We start from the raw sequence: 24,562 nt of genomic DNA on the forward strand, positions 1-24,562 counted from the left end.
TATTGTGTGCTTATTTACAGAAGAGCCAGAAGGATTTTTCTTTCTACACATACATTTGCGAATCCCAAGAAACTTGCCATGCAAAAAAAAAACCCCTTTCTCCAGCTGCTCAGGGCTCCATTCTGATTTTTCTCTATTCTTTTGTTTCATCTAAACTTATTTTAGATCAACTAACTTATATAACCAAATCTTGCATAAGGCAATATTTTTTTTAATGTTATACAGTACTTACTCTTTTTCCACCTACCCTGAGTGCTTAACGCCTAAAATATCTGCCTTGCTCCGGATCTGTGTGGGTGGACTGTAGCCATCAAACAAACAAAAAGAGGATGAGGGGCGCACTCTGAATATGGTCAGAGGCACTCTCCCGTCACCACAGGTGCCAACTTCAATGTATTGGGGGGCAAGTAAGCTCCGCCCCATATAATCGATCACATGACACAGTGTTATGTACTGAGTTGAATAGGATCCAAAATGCAGCAGTCTGATTGGTCTGCAGGAGCCACCCAATCCAGGTGGAAGTGAATCCGCAACGTGATTGGCCTACAGGAGAATCCCAGAATTGGCCAATCACGTGGGGACCATTGTGTAAATAATGTATATAAAGCAGACCCTTTGGGGGAACTTCCATTTCTAGCTACCATGAGCTGAATAAAGAGCATGAAATCCACACTCGACTCACAGTATATTTCACACGGTACGCATTATTTGAATGGCAATGTCCATCAACTTTGGGTGGGGGGTCTCAAATATTTTGTTGGGGGGGCCAAAGGGATATCGGCCCCTGGGAGTTGGCCCTCTGCGTTCTAAGGCTGAGCCACACAGACACCTCGGGTTGAAATCCGGTTCTGCTTCGAATGAAGTCTGGCTCCTCCACTCCCGCCCCGTCCGTCTCCCTGATGCGAGACTTCCCCCCCGAGCCCTCCGCTTGCCCGGCCGCCTTGCCCGCCCAGCCCACGTGGACGCGGCCCTTGCCCGGCTCGGTAGCTGCGACGGCGGTGGCATCTGGTTCTCATCACAGGCCTCGGGCGGGTCGAGTTTCCGCGGTTTCTAGGCGCTGGCGGTGCCAGGCAGCGGCAGCATCGCAGGCCGGCCGGCCGCGGCCCCGCTTCGCCTCCCCTCCCTTGGATCCCGGCCCGGGACGAGCCCTTCCCCGCTTCTTCTGAGCCGGGACACTAACTCAGCCCCCGCCCTCGAGCCTGCGCGCTCTGCAGCTCATCCGGAGCGAGCGAATCCTAGACGGAAGGACCCGGCAGAGGAGGAGGTACAAGACCGGACCGAGCCCGGGATATAGTTCGAGAGAGAAGTGGGGGTGCAATGGTTCTAGAGAGCCCGTGCTTCCATCCTGCCCGGCCCCAGGACCCACCCACGCCCCTGTCTCCCCTCTCCCTCCTTGACCCATCCCACCGCCCAGGTCTCTCCATCATCCTCCCGCCACCCAAGGGGGCGTCCATCATCTCTCATCTCCTGGCTCCCGTTGCCATGACAACGTGCCTTGGCTGGTACAGTGGCGGCGGCGGCAACGGCGGCAGCCAAAACAAGGGTGCGGGGAGAGATCGGGGGTCTGGAGCGGGGAAAGGGCACGGGGAGCTGGAGAGGGGGTCTGGGGGCGAGAAGATGGCTAGGACTGGCAGAGCTGTTCTTCGGGGTGTCATTGGGGGGCGAGCTCATTTCCAGGCGTGCAACTGGTGTTTCCCCCGCCCTCCGCTTTTTTTAGGCAAGGGTGGGGGGAGGACAGGAGCCTTAGTCCGGTTTCTCCACTAGGAGGCGCCGTACACACGGCAACGTTGCCTAAGGCCGGGAAGGGGTGTAATTGGGAATTTATAAACGGGGGGGGGGGGGTCAGCCCCTTTGCCCTCCACCCAGCAGGTTTTCGCTTCTTTTCACGAGGTTCTACCCCCCAAAATAAATATGAAAGGAGGCTCGAGGATTCTAGCAGCAGAGAGATGGGGGATTTATTATCCTAGAATCTTCCTTTGCTCGCAAAAGAGCCGTCCTCTTAACTCTTGGCATCTTCTCCGGGGTGGGGGCGGCGGGGGGGGGGGCGCGCGCGTGAAACTATCCCTTGCAAGGAGGAGAGCGAAAGCAGAGGAGGGCGAGAGGGAGCTGCGCACGTGCGCTCCATGCACCGATTGCCTGGCGAGTGTTCACTTTTGCAGCCACTTTCTGCCTCGCGGGCTTCGCAAGCGTTTGCTTCCTTCTCCAGGTTGGGCACTTATTTACAAAAAAACAAACCAAGCCAAGCGGCAGCTCCGCGCGTGCAAGAGCGGGAGCCAGGCGCTTGCCGAACGCCCCTGCTTCTCGCACTGGCCGCCGCCGCCGCCGCCGCTCCCGGGTCTGGATGAATGAGTGCCCGGGCGGTACCATTCCAGGGGCCGGGGGTGCGCGTGCATGGCGACTCCTTGGCGAGGAGGAGAGAGACGGTTCTCCCGCTGCCCTTAGAGGGACGGGGGCTCGCGCAAAGGAAAACCGGGGCGGAGAGGTTTCAGGGACCGGGCAAGGAAGGGTTTGGGGAGGGGGCTCGGGGAGCGCCGCTTTCCCCAAGCCCCATCCCTTCTCTCCCCCCCCCCATGCCTTTAATGGTTCTGGCCGCGTTTAAAGGGCTCCGACCGGCTGGGGCGGGAGCAGACGCTGAGCCAGAGCGGCGGCTGGAGACGGAGGCGAGGGAGGCGGCAGGCGGGGAGCGAACGGCGGGCAGGTACAGCCGGGATCCGCGCAAAGTGCCGAGGGGTTGGGGGGACCCGGAGGTGAGGAAGGGAGGGAGGCATCCCCCCCCACATGGCCGCCCCACTCCCCCTCCATCGCAGCGCCGGGCTGCATCGCTGTCGAGCAACAAGGAACGCAAAGAAAAGGGTGGTTTGGTCCTGCGGGGGGGATGGCGCGGGATCCCCCTCCCTTCAGCGGGGTCTTTGCTAGACGGGGCGGGGGAGCCCCTGCCTGGTTCTGTGCCAGCAGCAGACGCCCCATCTGTTGCCCCCACCCCTCTTTTGTGGTGGCGCTTCTTGCACTGCTGGCCCCCCTCCGCCGGCTCTTCGAAGCCTGCCGTTCAGGGAGGTTCCTCGCTGGTTTTTCTCTCCGGTTTGCGAAAGGGGCTTCCTAGCAAGTAGGCGGCCGTCACAGGAAGGAAGCGGGGCCGGGAGAAGGGGGGAGGCGAAACGAACAGGTAAGGGAATAGGGGCGAGAATGCCAAGTCAGAGAAGACTGGCCGTTTCGAGATGGCACCAGCTGGGTGTGTGTCTGGGTGGAAGAGATCAACTCTTTCCTTCTTCCGCGCCACACAATGATTTGGTTCCTTACCCTGGAAGAGCCCGATCCGGAGTGGAGGAGCCTGGCTAACGCCCATCACACTCCAGCTGGGCTTGACTTGCCTGTGTGTGTGTGTGTATTGGGGGGGGGGGCGTCGCTTAGTAGGTAACAGAGACATCACCTCGCTGGCCCCTGATCTGGCGATTCTATGCGATTTGCCGGATGGACTTGTTTGCATCTGGTTCTTTGCTTTTGTTAAAGCGAAAAACAAAACCCCCCTCCCTTCTCATCATTCCTGGAACCCCCAAAAAATTAGTCATTTGTACTGGAGGAATTTCCAAGCATGTTATCTTAGTGGGGCTGGTGAGGATGCGGATTCTGCTGGAGGGGCCAGAATTCCTCCTGCTATACCTTTATGATGGCTGTTTGGAGTTCAAGGGAGTGGGTTTTGCGAGGAGGGGTCTCCAAGCTCTGGGAATTGGGTCAACTTGATTGATGGTGGTGTGTTCTGGAATGGAAGAGAGGAAGGAGCTCTAGGCTCTCATGTACCTTTAATTGAATGCATTGCTTTTTTAGAAAAAGGAGAAGGGGAAAAAGAGCATTTCCTTATTTTGTTAATCCCCACAAAAGATCTGTGAGTGAAATCCAATTGTTCCCATTTTGCAGAGTGGGAAAACTGAGATTAGGTTTACCCCTAGAGGACCTATGGCTGTGATGTTGTTTTGAACCCTGGTTTCCGAGGCCCAGTGTTGTATTTGATGGACAACTCTGAAATGTGTGTGTAACAGGTTGGTCTCTCTCTCTCTATTGGCAGGAAGATTGGTTGATCCCAGACTGTTCCTCCTACTTGTTCTTCCCTCCCTGGTTGCGGGCGTAATAATGTATTGAGTCTTAGAATGGCTATGGTTGCTGTTCCACCCAGTGCTTCTTCCAGGCCTCTTTCTGGGAGGGGTCTGCTTATAATTCATGCCTGTTAAGGAGGGAAAAGTAGACAAAAAGGCATTGGGGAGGGGGAGAAGCTTGGTATGTGGGATGGGAGATTTCTCTCTCCTTCCTGTGAGGTGGAAGATTGAGAGGCTGAGCATTTGGGTTGGGGGGAGAGGAGGAGGAATGAAATAGCTTGTTGGAGGAGCTATATCAATGAAGAGCGAACCCAGCGGTCTGTGGTTTGCTTGGGTTGCAGAAGGTTGCATTGAATGAAAAGGGGGGGGGTGTATGCACATTGGTTAGGATATTTGGAGCGACAGGCTGAGAGGCTGGTGGGTACTGATGTTATGAGGTGGTCTGCTGTGGGGCCACCATCGTGGGTGGGGCTGATTCAGTCCCTTAGTGTGGTGGGAAGGGACAAGGTGGCAGCGGGAAACCACTGGAAAGTGTGTATCGGCAGCAAGAGAGAGTGTGTAAAGATGTGATTGTATATTATACTTATTTATTGCAGTATAGGGTTTGCATGTTTGTTCCCGTTCAGCTGAAGAATGGGGGGCCAAGGTTGCTGGATGACCCTTGATTTTGGGGGGGGGAATCCCTTCCCACCACACTCAATAAAAACCACAGAAACATAGTTTCTCCATGCCCACATACATCCCTATTTTTAAGTATGCTCTGTGGTCTAAGTAGATGACACTGGGCTTGGCGGACTGGTGATCTAATTGGCCTCCCTCACTCTGTAAGCTAAGGTGGGGGGGCTTGCAGGCTTTGTGTGTGTGTGTGTGTGTGTGTGTGAGCGTGTACTACGGTTCTGTGATCTGCGGACAAGAAGTCCAAAATAGCATGGGAAGTTGGGTAGGGATATTGGGAGGTGTTACTGTGCAATAGGTGTAGATTCGAAGCTGTGTGTCTGCATTATCTCGAGCTACTCTGTTCTCTAGATTAGACTCTATGATAAATTCTGCAAGTCTCTATCAACAAAGAGTCTTGTAGTTCCTTTAAGACTAACAAATTTGTCTTAAAAGCATTGGTCTTTCAGGTGCCACAAGATAATGGTTTTGGCTGCAGAAGACTAGTACTGCTATCCCTGTGGGGAAGTACCATCAAAACAAGGCTATAACATTAAAGTGTAGAGTAGCTCTTTATTTTGCTCCATTTTTTAAACATTATTTTCTTAGGAGAAACTGTGTTTATACCACACCTTAGAATAGTGCTTGGTAGGGCCTCTGGGAAGCAGGTAAAATTGCTTCATCAGCCAGCCTTTGCCCACGGCTACCAGTTTGCCCATTCCTGCTTTAATGAATACTTTAGCCACCAGTTTGTACTTGCAGCCAGTGGTAAAAGGATAGATTTGCATTGCTTGCTAATGGCTGGAGCCATTGAATTTGTAAGCTTGGGGACAGCATGTGTTCATCTGAAGTGTGAAAACTGTGATCTTGCATATGAAGGGCAGGAAGTGACCACAAATGTTTTCAGAGAGCTGTCTTGGGGGTGGCATATTGACAAGTTGGGGAGATGAATAAAAAAAGACCCAGCGAAGCATGGGAGCTTTCTGAAACCTGGATGGTGTGTAACATGCAGCTGAAGGCCTGTAGGCACAAGGGATCTTGTTACTTCGCCTCTTTAAGCTGAATGTGCGAAGCCAGTCTAGTGAAAATCATTGTGTTTGAAGTGATGGGGAAATGTGGTTTATGGCCTACAGTTGGGGGTGGAAGGAAGACTGCTTGGCATACAGAAAGTCCCATGTTCAGTCCTTAGCATCTCCAGGCGGGACTGGGAAAGACTGCCAAACCCTGAAGAGTCTCTGCCAGTCAGTGAAAACAAGGCAGGGCTGGTTGAAGGTTGATCTCTAAAAGGCAGCTCTCTATTTTCCTAGCTCATTCAGACATGCAGAGTATTGCCTTGATTATAGAATCATAGAAGAGTTGGAAGGGACCCAAGGGTCATCTAGTCCAACTGCCTGCAATGCAGGAATATCAGCCAAAGCATCCATGACAGATGGACATCCAACCTCTGCTTAAAAACCTCCAAGGAAGGGGAGCTCACAGCCTCCTGAGGGAGATTGTTCCACTGTCAAACAGCTCTTACTGTCAGAAAGTTTTTCCGTATGTCTAGTCAGAATCTCCTTTCCTGCAACTTGAAGCCATGGTTTCAAGTCCTCCCTTCCAGAGCAGGAGAAAACAAGCTTGTTCCACCCTCCATGTGACAGCCCTTCAGATATTTGAAGATGGCTGTCATATCTCCTCTCTGTCTCCTCTTTTCCAGGCAAAACATATCCAGCTCCTTCAACCGTTCCTCATAAGGCTTGGCTTCTAGACCCTTGATCATCCTAGTTGCCCTTCTCTGCACATGTTCCAGAGTGTGCAGATGGCTCCTTGATGATGGAGCCATCATCTATGAACCAGCCCATAAGGCCCCATTTGAATATGAGGTGAACTGGCAAGAACTTCCCATTGAAGCATTGCACATGCCCAGTAGTCAATTTAATTGGGGCCCTGAGCCATTGCACATCTTCTGTGAACATTCTAGGGATCTGTAGTTGAGGCAGGTTTTGCAGTGGCATGCAGTGGCTGAGGGCCCTATGTAAATGAGACTCCCATGAACATGCAGTGCAGCATGGGCAAGTTCTTTTTGCCTGCCCACATCATTTTTCAGTGGGGCCTCACAGTATTTGTTTGGAGGTGGCACTGTGATGATGTACATAGCAAGGATCAGGGGCTGCAGGCGCCATTGAGAGCCAGTGTCCCAGTCCAAGGAGGTATAAGACACCTATGCAAAACACTCACCAAGGGGAGCTGGGATGATGGTGCGGCCGTGCCCAAAGCAAGCTAAGCTCTCAAGCCCTAAGAATCAGTCCAGGTTCAAAGTATCATTGAAAGGCAAGGTCAAGGTATAGTCCACGGTCAATAGCAAAGGGAATACAAGTCAAGCAAGGCTGGGCACCTAGGTGCAGATTCATGGAGTTAGAGCTGTTTTCTTTCCAGTAACTGGAAGGTTCAAATGGGAGACCTGATATATTCTGGCCTCCTAGACCACACCCTAACCACAGCTGCTGGTGATGAACATAAGATGATAGTGCAGGATCAGGCCAATGGCCCATCTAGTCCAGCACTCTATTCTCAGAATGGCCACTCAGATGTTGGTCAGAAGGTGGCAAGCAGGACCCGTGCAAGAGTGTTCTCTCTTCCTGTGGTTTCCAGCAACTGGGATTCAGAAGCTTCACCTCTTCTCACCTGAAAACCTTTTGAGCAACACAGTCTGTGGACACGTGCTGTGCTATCAGTCTTCAGCCTGAACCTTTTGGTGCTGGCGTTCTGGAGCCCTGAGGAGCATTTTATTCAATGGTCCTCCCCTTGGAGGATCCCTCAGGGCTAGATCCAGATCTGCGGCATGTTGGGTTTGTCCTCTGAGGACTGTGTGTCTGGTACCAGGCCATGGCTAGGCATAATGGAATCCTTTTCAGCCTGAGGGCCAAATTCCCTCATGTGCAGCTTTCCTGGGGCCACATGCCAATGGTGGGCCAAGACAGAAGTGAAAGTGAAGGGGTAAGGCGTGACCTTCATACAGCCGCCATGCAAAAGCCAGAGGTTTCCACACACACACAAACTCCATGTCTCCCTCCACCCTGGCAAGTGAGAGGCATTGCCTCAGTTCAAAGACACATTCTTGTTAGGCAAAGCGCTTGACAATGGTGTAGAGCAGGCCAGGGGTTGTGTGGCCCAGGGGAGGCTTAGAGGGCCACATTTGGCCCCTGGGCCTGAGTCTGCAGCTCCTGCTGTAGATATTGGGATATTTGTGTGGAGAGAATCCTTGGGAATGAGAAGGGAGCCACCTCAGGTTAGTGCCATCTTTGTTCGTTTTGTGTGACAGGTGGCATTGCTGCCTTCAGCTTTTCTTCATTGTTGCAGAGGTGTGTGTGTGTGTGTGTGTGTGTGTGTGTGTGTGTGTGTGCCTGTGCATGTGATGCAAGATGCTGTGTTTGCTTCTCAATTCTGTGGGTGCTGTTTCATGCTGTGCATGGCGGGTGCTAATGAGAAGCTGCAAGGGTGTTGGAAGGAAGAAAACGAGTTCCTTGGCGGCTGTGACTCTTTACTTGGGGTGGCGGCGGGTGGGAAGTGTGGATCTCTAGCCAAGAGGTGCTGTTACGCATTTGCAGCCCCTTTTGGGAGGGGCTCCAGGGAGATTTTCAGATTGGCATTAGTAATTGTAAACCTAATTCCAGAAGACTCCCTTTATTAGCAACCCTCCAAATAAGTGCTGCGTGACCTGGATGCCCAGTCCTTCCTGCATGCCTCCTGGGAGGAGAATTCCATTCAGTGATGGGGGGGATCTTTGCCCCTCCAGATGTTGCTAGACTGCAGCTCCCATCCACCAGCAGGGCCAGGGAGGATGGGAGTGGCATTGTACAGCGAGATCTGGAGGACCACACATGTTCCTCATTCCTGATGTGTAGGATGGCAGCTGATTATACACACAAAAACACACAAACATGTCATTTCTGCTCTGCTGCTGGAGGCTTTGCCTTTTCACTGCACAATGTTGGACTGGTGCTTAACCACCGTTTCCTCTTCTCTTCCCTCCCCCCACTTGCAGGCTGAATGAGCTGCCTGTGTCTGGCCCTGCCTGACCCCAGGCAACTCCCTGGTGATCATGTGGCGGCTGCTGCTTATGGCCACCACTACAGCTGTGGTCCTCCTTTCCTCGCCGCCACCTGTCCTGGGCGTTCTGTCCCCACGCGCCGCCTTCACAGTCTCGGACCTGTCCCTCTCACACCTGGCTGTCCACCATGACACGGGCGAGGTCTACCTTGGGGCCATCAACCGCATCCTCAAGCTCTCAGCCAACCTGACCCAGCTGCGGGCTCACACCACGGGCCCGGTGCCTGACGACCCCCGCTGCTACCCTCCGCCCGGCGTGCGACTCTGCGCTCATCGCCTGGCCCCCGCTGACAACGTCAACAAGCTACTGCTGATCGACTACGCTGGCAGCCGCTTGGTGGCCTGTGGCAGCGTCTGGCAAGGGGTGTGTCAGCTCTTGCGGTTGGATGATTTGGCCAAGCTGGGGGAGCCGCACCAGCGCAAGGAGCATTATCTTTCCGGCGGGCGCGAGCCAGACGCCATGGTTGGTGTGATTGTGGAGCAGCCAAGGGAGCCCAGCCAGTTTTTTGTGGGCACATCCATTGGGGGGCGCTCAGAGTATTTCCCCACTCTCTCCAGCCGCCGCCTGACCCCCGATGCCAGCAGTCCTGAGATGTTCAGCCTGGTCTATCAGGATGAGTTTGTCTCCTCCCAGATCAAAGTACCTTCGGACACACTCTCGCTCTACCCGGCCTTCGATATCTACTACGTTTCTGCATTTGTCTCCGGTGGCTTTGTGTATTTCCTCACCCTGCAGCTGGACACAGCTCAGACCCCGCTGGAGCCAGCGGGAGGCCCAGGTGGTCCGGGCGTGACTGGCGGGGAGCGGTTCTTCTCCTCCAAGATCGTGCGCTTGTGTGCCAATGACACAGAGTTCTACTCTTACGTGGAGTTCCCGCTGGGCTGCTCCAAGGATGGCGTTGAGTACCGCCTTGTGCAGGCTGCGCAGCTGGCCAAGGCAGGCCGCGAGCTGGCCCGGTCGCTAGGCATCGCGGAAGGGCAGGATGTGCTCTACGCCGCCTTTTCGCAAGGCCAGAAGAACCGTGCTGCCCCGCCCCGCGAGAGCCTCCTCTGCCTCTTCACGCTGGATGAGGTCAACCAGCGCATCCGGGAGCGCATCCAGTCTTGCTACCGGGGGGAAGGCCGGCTCTCCCTCCCTTGGCTTCTCAACAAAGAGCTGCCCTGCATCAACACGGTACGATGCTGCGCGATTTGGACTCTCCCGCTACCCTAGTTCCTACTTGCTAGTTTCTGTGTCTCTCCCCCCCCCAAGAATAGGACACCCCCTCCCCAAAATTTTGGTACTTGAGAGATGTTTGGGCCCTTTCTGTCATTCTCTCAACCTCCTTGGTCCCATTTTGCCCCAGAACTCACACGTAACAGCCCAGGAATTCTTGTTTTGGGTCTTGTTAACAAAACCTGTTACATTTCCTCTGAAAATTGAGGCACAAACACACTGTAGGATAGGGGTGAGGAGCCTGTGGCCGCCTGATGTCGCTGAACTACAGTTTGCATCATCTCTGACCGCTGGCTGGGGCTGATGGAGCCCAACATCCTCTGGATGGCCACAGATTCCCCATCTCTGCTCTAGAATATAGGAGTTGCTGGGGAATAGAGTGCCATTGTGTACCCAACTCTAGCTCTGTCGTGCAGGGAAAGGGCACCCAATCCCATTTGATGTTGACTCTCGCCTCCTTGTCTCCCTGTCTCCAGCCCATGCAGATCAATGGGAACTTCTGTGGGCTGGTGCTGAACCAGCCCCTAGGGGGGCTGCAGGTCATTGAAGGGCTCCCGCTGCTGGAGGAGAAGGCTGAGGGGATGGCCAGCGTTGCTGCCTACACCTACCGTGGCCACTCGGTTGTCTTCATTGGAACGCGTGCGGGCAACCTCAAGAAGGTGAGATGTTCTCCTTCGGTGTATGGAAAAGGGGTGAGGAGGGAGAATGTGGGAGGGCAGAAGTGGTTGTCTCCACACGAGTGTGGCTGGATTCCCTGGTTCAGTCCCCGGCATTTCCAGGCAGGGCTGGCAAGGAGCCTATCTGCAATCCTGAAGAGATTCCTCTCAGTGTAGACAACTCTGATTCAGGCAGCTTCCTATGAGACATCATGGTCTTAATCTGAGCTGGGTCTGTGTAAATGAATTAAAATTCCTCAGAAGCCTCCCCTAATCGGGACCATCCTCTCTGGCACAGCTACTGTATTTTTTAGAAGAGTTTTCTGTTACTAGTGGGGGTATGCTATCATTTTACCTTCACCAGGAAAAATAAAAAATGCATTCTCCAACACGGTTTATGTGGCCAGGTCTTCTCCTTTTTTCCAGAACAGAAGGGCACATCTTGTGTAATCTCATTCAGAACTCCTAAGTGTCACTGTTAGAATTTTAAACAAAAGTCAGTGGCAGGCTGTAGAATGTGAGTGATGCATTGGCTGAGACGATATTTTTCTGCGCATTGTGACCACATATTTTGAGTACCTCTGACTATGTGCTGAGTGCCCTGTTCTCATTACTGCAGTCTCCCTCGCTGGGCTCCACACACCTGGGCTGGCAAGGGTGGAGGCAGCTTCCAGGAAATCTTAGGCACCCGCGTGCATTTCTTATTTTTAATTAATTTCACACTTCTGGTATCACATCTTCCACTTGCTGTGCTGAGAGTTGGGCAAGAAAGTGCCAAGAGAATAAAATTAGTTTATGCTAGGAGCGGCATGCTCAGGAATTGGGCCGTGCCCCATGGGATGCCAGGCAACTGTCCCACACCTCTCGCAATTACACTTTGAGGTGGGGAGGGGGTTGCAATGTGGAAACATGTCTGGCAACAGTGGTGGTCACTGGACAGACTTCTATTTCATTGGATTTCTTACTCCTCCTCCTCTCCGTGTCTCATGGCAGGATACAACAATATAAAAATACAATATTAAAACCAGTTAAAACAATTTCCAATCCAAAGAACCTGGTGGGTCCTTCTATTTCAAGTGTCAAAGGTCCAGGTAAATTGCTGGATACTCTCTCCCCCCCCCCAAAAAAAACCAACAACCCATAAGCCTTGACATTCTAGATCTAGCAAAATATTTCAGAGGGGCATCTGAGGAGGCGTGCAATGCCCTTTCTCTTTTATGGAAAACCTCTTCTCTCAACCCAACCCCCCAAGCATTGCCTGCTGTGCAGGGGGGGTGGGAGAGAAGCCGTTGTTACTGGCAGCCCCCACCCTCTGCCATTAGTTGCCACTTTGCAGAGGCTTGTGCCCAACAGACCTGGCGCATTAAATATTAACCGGGCGGCGCATGAGCTGGTGCACCCCTCCTCCGTCTAGCTGGGCGGGGGGGGGGCGGTTTCAAAGTCTGAGAGAGCAGCAGAGCCAGATGGAGATTGTAATTGTGCGCTGTAAAAGAGCTGGAGGGGTCAGGGGAGTGTCCAGGCATTGGGGTCGCAGAGGCTGAAGCTCAGGTAATGTTGCCTGGTGGGGCAGATGCGCCAGGGTTAATCCTCCCCACTTTTTCTGCATGTTCCAACCTGATTTGGTTGCCTTTTGCAGCAAGTGTGTGCGTGGTTGGTGGGAAGGAGATGTTGCTGGCAGATGGGAGGCATGCGATCTAAAGCCATAAATTATCCTCAGTTAGGTTCAGGGTTCCCTTTGTCACCAGGATGTGGCCCCATAATTTACTTAACATCTTCCATCTCTGGAGCATGTGAAGTCATAATGTGTTTCCTAGCTTGTACAGAATGCTTTCCCCTCATCATCTGTCTGCATCCTCTGCATCTGTCCGTCTCTCTCTCTATTTTATGTTATTATTTTCTCCCTTCCTCCCTAAACAGTGCCTTGGTTGTATGTCGGCTTTGGTTTCAGTCTCGCTTTCTTGCTGTGTCTCAGTCCGCACTGGACAATTGGGCTCCTATCTTTCTCGCTCTTTGGGTTACCTACCATTTTAAATTGGCCCAGGGTGGGCCTTTTCGAGGTGCAATGTGGGTGCTTTAGCCTCCTGACTACTCTGATTATGGAGAAAACCCAACCCCAGCTGCCCATTCCAGCTTTCTCTCTGTCCTGTGCTGCCTCCCACCCCCCACCAGCTGTGGGGTCAGTTTTGAAGTGGAAGGGTCCTTGGGAGCGTACTGGGCGTCTGGTCTTTGGGGCTGGTGGCCTGGAATTGAGTTACAGCTTGTTGTGGTGGGGAAGACGGAGAAGAGAAATGCTGTTTAAACTCTTGAACCCCTGGCAGGGGGCATGAAGGGAGGTCACGACCCCCTTCTGTCCCTCATGCAAACGGTGGCGATTCAATTAGGATGGCAGGAGGCAGGGAGGTAGCCCCTCCGTCTGCCTCTCCATTCCCAGATCCCCCTCTGCCGCCTTCAGTACACTAATTGCCTTGTTGCTGTGCAGCCTGGAGCCTCACCCAGGGGTGACCTGCCTGTTCCCCCAGTCAAGTCTGAAAAGGACCATTATCCCGTTCCTTGGGGAAGGGAGGAGGACTCCTATCTGAGTCTCCAGCTCCACAACTGCACTGACCCCCAGGGGCCTGGTTGGTTTGTGGGGGAGGCTCAATGGGGCTTTGTTGGCCAGGATGAAAGCTCCTTTGAGCAATCTCCTGGGGGCAAGTGTGTGTGTGTGTGAGAGAGAGAGAGAGGGGGGGGAATCTTCCCCATTGTAGGTATTTTCTTCAGATGTGGAAAAGAAAGCATCCTTCCGTTCTGCCCCTGGGCTCCACCTTAAGCCCATGAGGCTACCACGTCACTCCAGGGCAGGGGATAGCCAGTGTGGTGCCCGTTTGGTTCTCCCATCAGCCCCTGCCAGCATAGCCACTAGTGAGAGATGATGGGAGTCAAGCAACATCTGGAGGCTTCCTCCACTCTAGAAGATAGTTCCACTCAGTCTCCCACCACTTGTCCTAGGGGCAACTTGTCTCTTTCCCAGACCACACGCAATGGGCGCTTCTAATGGAGTTGTGGATGTGTAGTGTGGTGGCAAATCTTGAGCATTATGAACCTGTGAGGGGGGATTTACTTCCATCTGTTGCCTCTCCACTGCCCACTCTTCTCTCCCCTCCCAAACTTGCCAGATGCCTATGAGGTGATTTTGTAGAGTTTGCATAGGTTCCTAGGACTGTATTCAGTGCCGGATTTACATATAAGCTAAACAAGCTATAGCTTAGGGCCCCACTCTCTTGGGGCCCCCAAAAAATTGAAAGAAGAAAAAAACCCTGGATGTACATTTCCAAAATATAAGATAAAAACAAATAAAATAAAGCCTACATACAGCAACAGTGTTTTGTGTTGCGTAGGCTCCTGTAATGTAAGTCATGGGCCGCGCCTGCTATGCAAAAGGCCCCACTACCTTCAGTAGCTTAAGGCCTCATCAAACCTAAATCCGGCCCTGACTACAGTCTTCCCTTTTTTATTTCATAAATTTTAGGAGAGCTTCGAATAAAGACAATCTATGTTCCCTTCCCTTCTGTTTCTGTGTCTGTTTTGGAAACATAGATGCTTGTGACCCAGTTGTCCTTATTTATTGGGAATCTGGTATTTTATACCAGTTCCTGGCAATTCATTGGTGTGTGTTTTTTTAACATTGTAAATAAGCAGCGGAGTCTCTCAAGTTTCAACCCCCCAGCCCCAGGTCTCTAGGAGCTGTGTTTACACTTCTCTGTGTTTATACATGTGTGCTTCTGCACAGAGGGACACACACAGAGCTGCCGAACCTCTTCCATTCCTCTCTCTCCAGATTATAAATGTTGCTGAATGCGATTAAGGCTGCAATCCTTTGGGGATAGCGTGGGTCTGACTTCTGAGTAAACTTCATTAGGGTTGCTCTGTACATTCTCCTCATTATAGAATAGCAGCAAACAGATCTATTTCATGATTGAACTTTTATTGGGTTTTAGAAGGAGGAAATGGTTCTGCTCAGTTTATTCACACACCGCTTTGGAAGCCAGTGCAGGCCAGGCTATTCATCGAGGTTATTTTTAGACTGCTTTTCAGTCCTGTCAGATTCCCGAAGTACGGATACAATAAAATATGTTAACAATTCAAAATAACATTACAAGGAGGGAGGGAGAGAGTGGTAAGAAGCAGCCCTGCGTGGGATTTACTGGTCAGGGGAAGGGCCACTATCCAAGCCTGGAACATCTTTCAAGACCCAGATAGGTAGGAGAACAATCATGGTGGCTGGGGTAGGGGAAAAGCACCTGGAGTCAACTTCTACCCCCAGAGTTCTTCAGCCATGGATCCCCAGGTGTTGTTGGGCTACAACTCACAACATCCCTGGCCAGTTTAGCCAACAGTCGGGGTGATGGGAGTTGTAGCCCATCAACATCTGGGGACCCAAGGCTGAAGAGCAGTGCTCTGCCCTGTTCCTCCGACCTCTTCTCTTTCCGCTGGGCCTTCTTGATGCTGTCTTTGAATTCTAACAACACTTCACGGGAAATCCAGGTCATAGGTGAATCAGTTATATCTAATGTTTTGCACAGTGTTTCAAAGTTATCGTCGTTTTAAGATCAGTTTGGAAACCATTAATATTGGGCTGGCTTGACCATGGAGCTGCTGGGCAGTTGAGTGGCTCAAGCCATAAAAGGCCACATCCCATTATCAATTTCAGAAGTGTTCTGAAACTCTGAAGGAAGAAGCAGGCATCCTGATGGCTGTGGAACCAATTCTGGCTGTTGCAGAATAACTGAATGTTTTTTCTTTAAAAGAGAGGGGTGTTTTGCCTGTACATCATTCAGTGCAGGTGTGGAGAACCTGTGGCCTGCCAGATATTGTTGGACTCCCGACTCCCCAGTGGTCCAGGATGGTGGGAGATGTCATCTGACAAAATATGGAGGGTCACAGGTTCGCCAACCTGTCCCAAAAGTTCAGAATGCTATTTTAAAAAGTCATACCATTAAATACTGTATGTACTGCAAAGTAACATGTCTTTCCTTTTACCCATTCAAAAATGCAATTGTCAAATAGTTGAGTAACTGTCAAAATTACTGACTTTTGGTGTTTTTTTTAGTAAAGTGGATTTTAAGAAAACATAGTGGAAGCTTTTTGGGACCACTGCAGGGTTGAAGAGAGGGACAACATGCTCTGTCTGCAAAGTGACATTAGGCTCTAGGCCACATTCAAGCTCTGGGGCCATTTTGAAAAGTGCCTTGCAAGTTCCATCTGGGCTCTGTGAGAGAGTATTTCCTGGGTAATTTGCCAAATGCATACTGTACAACTTCCCCTGTGATATGCAGCTAGTAGCTGGAAGTGAAATATTTTTGCACAAAGTAGTCCAAACCAGTGCTAATGGGGGGTTCTGTGCACAGTGGTTAATACAGAAGATTAAATGGATCTGTGCCTTGATCAGAGGAAGCTTGTAAGGAAGGGGTTATTAGATTTATGAAAATTCTCAGGTGTTATGACTCACTTCCAGAAATTGTACTAAGTTCTGCTGTATGACTTTTGAATTTACCAGTAACCATATTAGTAATTCAGATTTTTTTTATTGACTTTATTATTTGAAATATCAAAATAAAACCAATATAGTAGTCACTATTTTAGCTTGCAAAAGCAACAATGTCCCTTGGAAAAACAGCCTAAGACAAAGAAACGGGAACATTAATCACAAACTCCCTTTTGCATGGAAGAAATTTTGATTAACTTCTGCAATTCTCCTCTTGTGTCCAAATCTTATGCCTATTTTTAATTTGCAAAGCCAAGCAGAATGACAAAATTGCAAAGAGCAAGCTTTCATAGAGCAAAATTACTAGTTCGGTAGCAGCACAGCGGTGGCTGATCCTCTGCCCCATCGGAAGCCCTAACTGCTAGCTCTGGTCGGGGCAGCAGGTGGGGGCTGCTTTTAAAAAAGAATGTATTTCCTTTTTCTTTTGCTGCATCAGTTCCAAGCTCACACAGCTGAATGGCTGTGTGAGATCTGGCCCATCAGAGGATGCATGGGGGTTTGGATCCCGCAGATCCAAAACCACTGGTGCCTTGCTCCATTTTGTGGTTCTCTGCTACTGTAGATGGAGAACTGCTGTTGATGGGTGGGCCTCCATAGCAGCAGAGGCCTACAGATTCCAGTGGATGGTTGCTTTCACTTCATCAGGATTAGGATTGCACTATCAATTTTGCTAACAAATAGAAAATGTGTAAAAAAAATAAAATAGTTGAATTGCTTCTCCTTCCCCAGTTCCAAGTCCTATTGCCATTGCTGCTACCACCACCCACCCACATTGTTTCTGTGGGCAAACAGTAGTCACTAGTCCGTCTCAGGGGGTTAGATTTGGCCTTGCATCCTTTGCACTGACCCTCTTCAGCATGACTGACATGCCTATAGAAGATTGAAATACACGTGCTTAAATATATATGCTGCAATATCGTCTTGAAGGTATCCAGCAGTGGATGCACCTTTGGATCTCTTTGCTTTGTCCCTCCCAAATTGCAAACTTAAAAGTACACCACCTCCCTTTAAATAGGTAGAGCTGTTAATCTTTGTATACTCCCAAATGTATAATTCGGTGTGGGGTCTTGTGCATAGCACAGACTGTTAGATTACTGAGAATTTCAGCAGCTATGTAATCCAGACCCTTCAAAAAACATTCTTGTGGTGCCTGATTGCTTTTTCAGTACAAAATTTCTCATAAACTTTATACTTCAGGGCATGTAGCCAACTAGGCGCATTTATTTATTTATTTATTTATTCATCCATCTGTCCATCCGTCCATCCATTCCCTCATTCATTCCCTCCAGTTTTTGCCATTCCAAGCAGCCTGCAAGATAGGTGCTTTACTGAGTCCAAGGTTGCCTGCCACATGTTGCTAGTGGATTTCCTTTGGCGTTAGTGAGGCACACTTTGTGCAGGTATACTACACTGGGAGGGGTGTTTACAAAGATGAAAGCAAATACCATTTTCATTAGACAAATGGGGAACTGTGGATTAGGATAACAATTAGCTCTGGGTTTTTTTTGTTTTTTGTTTTGTTTTTAAACCACTCTTCAAGTGATGAAGGGTGTGCGCCCTTCAGGTGTGTGTGCGTGTGTATACAGACTGAACCTTTGCTGTGATTTTTAATGCATGCAGCCTTCATAACTTTCACAGGAAAATGAATGTCTGTGGTATATGTGCACCAGCACCAGTATACAGCACCTGAAATATGCAGCCGTCTTGGAGATAGTGGTTTATCCAGCCAGTGTATGACTGAAATTTTAACCCAGATGCAGTGCTCTTTTCAGCAGGCTCCATGGAATAAACATTTGACCACCAGGTTTAGGAGATAAACCTGCAAAAGGCTTTTGTCTTCCGGGGGGCGGGGGGCTTCTGAATGTCCTGTACCATAATATTATGCTGCTAATTCCTTCAATCTCATGGTTCACAGTTCCTCCAAGGAAACAATATCCCACTTCTGACACCACATACAAAACGTTTCCTTATCAGCTCTGTAACTCCCCGTGGCACAAAATACTCCACTATATTTGTCTGTTGCCCTTATAACAGATAAAAACGCGAGGTTGAGAGCAAGACTTGTTACAGTGCCACCCAGCGAATCAGAAGAGTGCCAAGCTGCAATCTGAACCCAGCTTCAGGCTTTACCCTACCACACCTTTTCGTTTGCCAACAAAGCCCAGTTTTTCCAAACCCCCTCAAATACTGGATTGTGACCCGAGGAAGCTTGTGGTGGTGAGAAGAGAAGAATACCCTTTAGACTTGGCATAAAGCTGCTCATGCGCTTGCACTCCTCAGGTCCGTGTGGACAACCCCAAGGAGGCCCATCTCTACGAGTCTGTTCCTGTGATGCCTGGGGAGCCGCTGCTGCGCGACATGGTCCTGAGTCCGGACCAGCGCCATCTCTACTTGCTCAGCCAGAGACAGGTCAGCCTCAGGGAGAGGGATGGAGTGGCTTCTGTCGCACTGCAGTTGAGAGGACAGGCCCCTAAGGGGGCCACATTCTCTTGTGGGCAAACTTCCAGGGGCCACGTGACAGTGGTGGGCGGGGCCAGAGGCAAAAGTGGGTGCGGTCAAGGGGGAAAGTGGGGTGGGGCAACAGGCCTGACTTTTACTTTCCTACTACATTTCAAATCACAGGCAAGGAAGAGTGTTCAAAAACAGGGCAGAGGCCCTCAAGGAAGGCATGGAGGGGTGGTGGATGGGTGGGTGGGGAGAGAGAGCGAGAGCTGTAGAGCTGCATAGCTGCATTTGGGCCCTGGTCCTGAGGTTCTCCACCCCTGATCTAACTGGTACTGTTTTTTAAAAAAAATGAGCCGGACCTTATGCTGGAACATGAGGCGATGAGTGCAAGAAGGCTTGTGAATAATTATTTTCCATCAGAGTCATTTCTGAGCAATTACAGCCACCAGCATCCAACACTTCTGGGGTTAGAGAAATGGGTCTTCCCACTTATAAAAGGCACACATCCCAGACACATTTTTTTGCACTCAGTGCTAAGAGCAGGGCAATTTGACTCTGCATATATTTCACTGTGTTTAAAACATGCCTATTAAGAGGAACTAGTTGGTATTTTATCCTTCTAAGAGGGGAGGATTAGTGCATTATTAGGGACAACAGGTGGAAAAGGGGTTTTGAGGGTTTGTGTGGTTCTTGGCAAAACTTTTCTCCGGAGAGACAAGATCCCTAAAGTTGCAAAGAGCCAAAACCTGTTGTTTTGTGGAGGAGGGAGCTGTGAAATTTGACATTTTGAATGGAATCACAATGCTGTTTGTGAGACAGGATCAGATTCTGAGGTTAAGAGTATGATTTCTGCGGAAGAAGCTTGTAGGAGTTGGGGCACATTGTGGGGTTAGGGCTACTGGGAGGATGGGTGCTGTGCAGAGCTGCCAGCTTTCCCCACTCTTTATCAGAGTATTGTGCAGTTTAACAGCAGGCAGAAATTCAACAGGTGCCTTCCCCAGTACCAGAAACCTGCACCTGCTGGATTTTGACTTTGTTGTGGATCTGCTCAAGGCACAGACGCTTTGCTGGAGGCAGCGGTGGAGAGGAATAGCAACCCTGATACCTCGTGATTCTGATGAGGAGAAGGAAGGCCTTGTCTAATTATTTAGCCCTTCCCCTCAGGTGGTCCGGCTCCCCGTGGAAAACTGTGAACAGTACTCGTCTTGTGCTGAGTGCCTGGGCTCCAGAGACCCACACTGTGGCTGGTGCGTCCTGCACAACAGGTGAGAGAATTTCCTGACACGCACTGCCCGCCCCCCGGAAGAAGCCTTGTACAGGCTGGCAGGCGAAGAATCCATGATCCGACACCAGACCCCCTTCCCTCAAAAATGCTGCTTTATTTTCCCACCCGATGTTGGGGGATCAAGTAGGGAGGTGGCAGCCCAGTGTGAGACCCCCTCTCTCCTCCCTCCTGCTGTGGCCTCCCTCCCTCCTCCTCCCCCTTATCTAGGCTCTGCAGGAGCCTTAATCCTATTAAATCTGCCAGCACTGAGCTGACTAGGAGGAAGAGTTAGAGGGGGTTTTGGGGAGGGGGAGAGGGGGAAGCAGAAGAAGATAGCAGCGGTTGTCCCTCCAAGAGAGTGGGAGGTGGTGGGTTTTATTTCCTGCTCTCCTCCACTCCCACAACCCACCACTCAATGTCATATTGAGCAAGGCAGCAGGGGGGAGATCATGGGGTGTCTTCTGAGCCCCCGCCCCCATTGAAAGCAAGCTTGAGTTTCATCCACCCTGCAGCAACAATGCCTCCTGTCTCCCCTGCGTTTTATATCCCCCCACCCTGCAGGAGGAGCTAGAGCGGGGTGTGGGGAGGAGATGGGGCAGAGGGAACCCCACCCTTCCAGCCACGGTTGTGTCTCTGCTAGCAGATGTTTCCCTCCTCTCTTTACCCTCCCTCTTCCCTCCCAATTCCCTATCACTGCCTCAGCACCTGGCGCAGCAACTTGCACCTCCTAGCTTAATATAGAATTATGTGATAATACTTGGAGGGGGGTGAAGAAAGAGTGAGAACGGAGGTGACACCCCCCCACACACACAGTAGTATTGGGTTTGGGGAGTGGAGAGGGAGAGAGAGAAAGAGAAATAAGAAGTAGTGGGAGCTGCTGATTCTCTTAGGACTGCTCCTCCACTCCTGAGCCAATTCTTTCCCCCCACTTGCAATCCTCTGCTCTCTGAATCAGCCATGGAGGGAGTTAGGAGAGGGCAGAAAATTCCTCTTTCCACACTACCCAGCGTGGTCTCTCTCTTCCTTGACTGGCAGTGTGAGGTTTGCTTGCTTGCTCGCTTCACTCTCCCTCCTGCCAACCCTGGTTGGGGAATGGGCAGCATTTCATTCTAGCCTCCCTGAGCCCCTTTGAGAGGAAGGGCGGGATATAAATCTAATAAACAAACAAACAAGCCCTTCCTCAAGGCAGGCATCTCCATCCCCAGCTCCCCAAGCTCCTTTGGTTCCTTCCAGCACTGACAAGCCTAACAAGTCTCCAGGGCCTGGAGCGGAAGCCGTAGCTTCCTCGCCACCCCCCCCCACGCGTGTGCACACCTAACACACCTGAACTGCTGAGCCTTCTCCGGCTTCTGTTTCCACCCCCATCTCCCTTGCCAACTTTTCCCCTGCCAAAAGCTCCTTCCATGTGTGCTGCTTTCTGTTGCCAGATCAGTAGACAGTCTGCTCCGCTGAGTACTTTGATAAGAAGTTCTGTTCCTTTAGTAGCGGGTCCCTGTGAGCTTTCCCCCCCCCACCCACCCCAGTCCCATTGGTGGCAGCAGTGGCCGAAGGCTATGGAGAGGGGCAGAATGCAAGGCAGTGAAAGCATCCTTTGCTTTTCCCTCCTGTTGCTGCTCAGGTGTTGCAGAGAGAGCGAGTGTCCCCGCGCCGCAGAGCCTCACCGTTTCACAGCATCTCTGACTCAGTGTGTGCGGCTGCTTGTTGAGCCCAACAACATCTCGGTGACAGAGCCCAGCATTGTGGTGAGTCTTGTGTACACCCCTTGCGCCCGCCTGGATTTTTGGCTTTCCGTTCTCCTGTGTTTCTTTGGCAAGGAACCTCTTCTGTGTTTGCAAGTGGTGAAGCAGGAAGGTATTGATCCTGCCCCTCTTTCTGAGGAGGGGTCCTTTCCTTAGGCTCTGAATAATATATGCCGCAGTGACACATACCTGAGCTACATCCCGTTTTGATTGCCGTAACCTGCTGTATGTGAGACTCTCTTTGAAAAGTGCTAAGAAACTCCCAGCTGGCCCAAAAAGCTCCAGCTAGATTGTTGACCAGAGCTGGTTAGAGGGAGCAGACCCTTCCTTTGTTCTACAACAGCTCCAGTGCCTACCAGTCTGTTTCCGGACACAATTCAAAGTGCTGGCTAGGACCTGTAAAGCACTTCACAGTTTACGCCCAAGATATCCGAAAGGCCTCATTGCCTCATGAACCTGCCCAGGATTTGAGATCTTTGGGGGAGGCCCTCCTCCTGGTCTTGCCACCCTCACGGGCACGCTTGGTGGGGATGTGGGACGGGACCTTCTGGGTGGTGGCTGCACCCAGACAATTTTGGAACTCCCTCCTTAGAGAAGCTAGACTGGCTCCCTCCTTGTTGTCTTTCATGGGCAGGTGAAGACCTTGTTTCAACAGGCTTTAGAGAACTGATTGCTTTTAATGAGGGGGCTGGTGCTGTACTATTTTTGTTGTGCTTATCTGTATGTTATATAATAGTAATAATAATAATAATAATAATAATAATAATAATAATAATAATAAATTTTCATTTATACCCTGCCCTTCCTGGTTCAGGAAACCAGGCACAGGACGGCTAACAACAAATTTAAAACACTTGATTGATGCAACAAAAAACAGCATAAAATACAGTATAAAATGTGAATAACAATAATTTCAGAATTCAAAAATCAATTTAGGGGGAAAATCCATCCAATAAACATTAGATGATCACCAGGTTTAACACACAGCGCCATCCACGTCCCCTAAGTCTAATTAGAATATAGAAAATTATGTTTCCTGCCTTTTTCTTTTGTGTAGGCAACAGGTTAGGATGTTAATTCTTATGGAACAATGTAAATACTAGGCTCAATTTCCTAGCCTGGAGTTGTACTCGCGACGCCCTTTGAAGACAGTCATCAGACAGTCTGCTGGCAATTGTTTTCTTTTATGACTCACCAACTACGTTGACTATAGAATTATTTGCAAACTGCACCAGTAAACTAGCTTAATTGGTTGAGCCCCACAACTGGTGTGTGGCAAAATTACCACTTTCCTTCATCACCATTCCAAGCTCTGGTACCAGCTGTTCAGGTTTGTACCCAAGACACTCTGTGCTTTATGCCAATTGGGGCCAAGGCCGTGAGGCTGCTGGGACTGCAGAACATGGTATTGGCCATGCAATCCACATTCGTAAGGATCTTAGCTTTATTTTAATTTGTTTAAGAAAGCATGTTTCTAACCCTCATGGTTGTCAAGATATGCTTGAAAGGGCATGACGTGACACCTAGTGGCATCTCAGAAGCCAGGTGAGTCACTGAATAAGGTTTCCAGCAGTCGGAGGGCAGACCTTCAGTGCCCTGCATAGCTTCTTGCTTTGTGCCACCCAACCCAGCTCATAGAAGCAAAACTAATTGTTGCAAAATAGTAACGTTTGCAGAAAGTGTTTTGCAAACTAAGATAATTAGACATGGAAATTTCTTCTTCACCTCTATAATTTATGCATGCTGCAGAGTTATCTTGTGGCATAAAATGTGTCAGGGGGCCTGTAGAGCACGGGTCACCAATGCAACGCAGGCACCCACAGAAGGTTTTCTTGGCACCCAGAAGATCTCTTTCCCCTCCCCTCTCCTGCTGAAATTCAGCTTGAACGAAGCATTCTGTTGTAGCCAATAGAACAGGGGGCAGAATTGATTGCAGTGTGTGCGTGGTGCCCATGCCAGTTTATCCAGTTTGCAAATGTGCTCATGGGCTGAAAAGTGACCCCTAGTGTAGAGAATACACACACGGTGCCCTCCTCCTTCCCTTGGATATAATTCCCAAACATTTTAATCTGTCTAGTGACTGTCCTCTCTTGGGCTGTGTTTCCAGCTTCAGCTTACTGTCCACAATGCCCCAGACCTGACGGCCGGTGTGATCTGCTCCTTTGAGAGCCTTGGAGAGAGCGAGGGGCAACTGCAGGTGGACGGAGGGATCCGATGTCTTTCTCCTACATTGAGGGATGAGCCCCCTGGGGAATATGGTGAGCGCTTGGAGGTGGGGAGGGAAAGTTGAAGCACAGTGATTCTAAGAAACTGAACTGTGAGCTGGGAGGAAGTTTCTAATCTGGATGAACATGCTACCTCGGTTTGTTTTTGTTTTCTAACACATTTTTTTGTTCTCATTTTGTATTTTAATGTTGTGAACTGTCCCATGATCTTTGGATGAAAGGTAGTACAAAAAACTAAATAATAATAATAACAGGTGACTATGGAGTAGCCACTGTCTATCCTAGCCCCCGACTCCCCACCTTTCTCACTGTGATACGCAGTAACACTGACCTGCTTTAAAAGGCACATCCATGCAAGACATTTAAAGCATTCTTTAAAAGGTAAAGGACCCCTGACAGTTAAGTCCAGTCGCAGGCGACTCTGGGGTTGTGGCGCTCCTCTCGCTTTACAGGCTGAGGGAGCAGACAGTTTTTCTGGGTCATGTGGCCAGCATGACTAAGCCGCTTCTGGCGCAACGGAACACCGAAAGCAGAGCAGTGCACGAAAATACCGTTTACCTTCCCACCGGAGCGGTACCTATTTATCTACTTGCACTTTTTGGCGTGCTTTCGAACTGCTAGGTTGGCAGGAGCTGGTACCGAGCAACGGGAGCATACCTCAT

General features: G+C 50.5%; 1 protein-coding gene across 3 annotated transcripts in view; it reads left to right on the forward strand.

Moving 5' to 3' along the window:
• The first annotated feature begins 994 nt into the window (after positions 1 to 994).
• PLXNA3 (plexin A3) overlaps positions 995 to 24,562 on the forward strand; it is a 71,814-nt gene continuing 48,246 nt past the window's right edge. For 2 of the 3 annotated variants that reach the window (XM_083592490.1, XM_083592492.1), the window contains exons 1-7: positions 2,595 to 2,698; positions 8,767 to 10,005; positions 10,524 to 10,706; positions 18,508 to 18,636; positions 19,837 to 19,937; positions 21,555 to 21,678; positions 23,783 to 23,933. In XM_083592490.1, the coding sequence (XP_083448616.1) occupies positions 8,824 to 10,005; positions 10,524 to 10,706; positions 18,508 to 18,636; positions 19,837 to 19,937; positions 21,555 to 21,678; positions 23,783 to 23,933 (1,870 nt within the window). In that variant the 5' untranslated portion in view covers positions 2,595 to 2,698; positions 8,767 to 8,823. Of the gene's footprint in view, positions 1,265 to 2,594; positions 2,699 to 8,766; positions 10,006 to 10,523; positions 10,707 to 18,507; positions 18,637 to 19,836; positions 19,938 to 21,554; positions 21,679 to 23,782; positions 23,934 to 24,562 lie in introns of those variants that run through there. The other variant, XM_083592491.1, reaches the window with a different exon arrangement.

The sequence above is a fragment of the Podarcis filfolensis genome, assembly GCF_964270895.1.
Source record: "Podarcis filfolensis genome assembly, chromosome: 17".
Lineage (NCBI taxonomy): Eukaryota > Metazoa > Chordata > Lepidosauria > Squamata > Lacertidae > Podarcis > Podarcis filfolensis.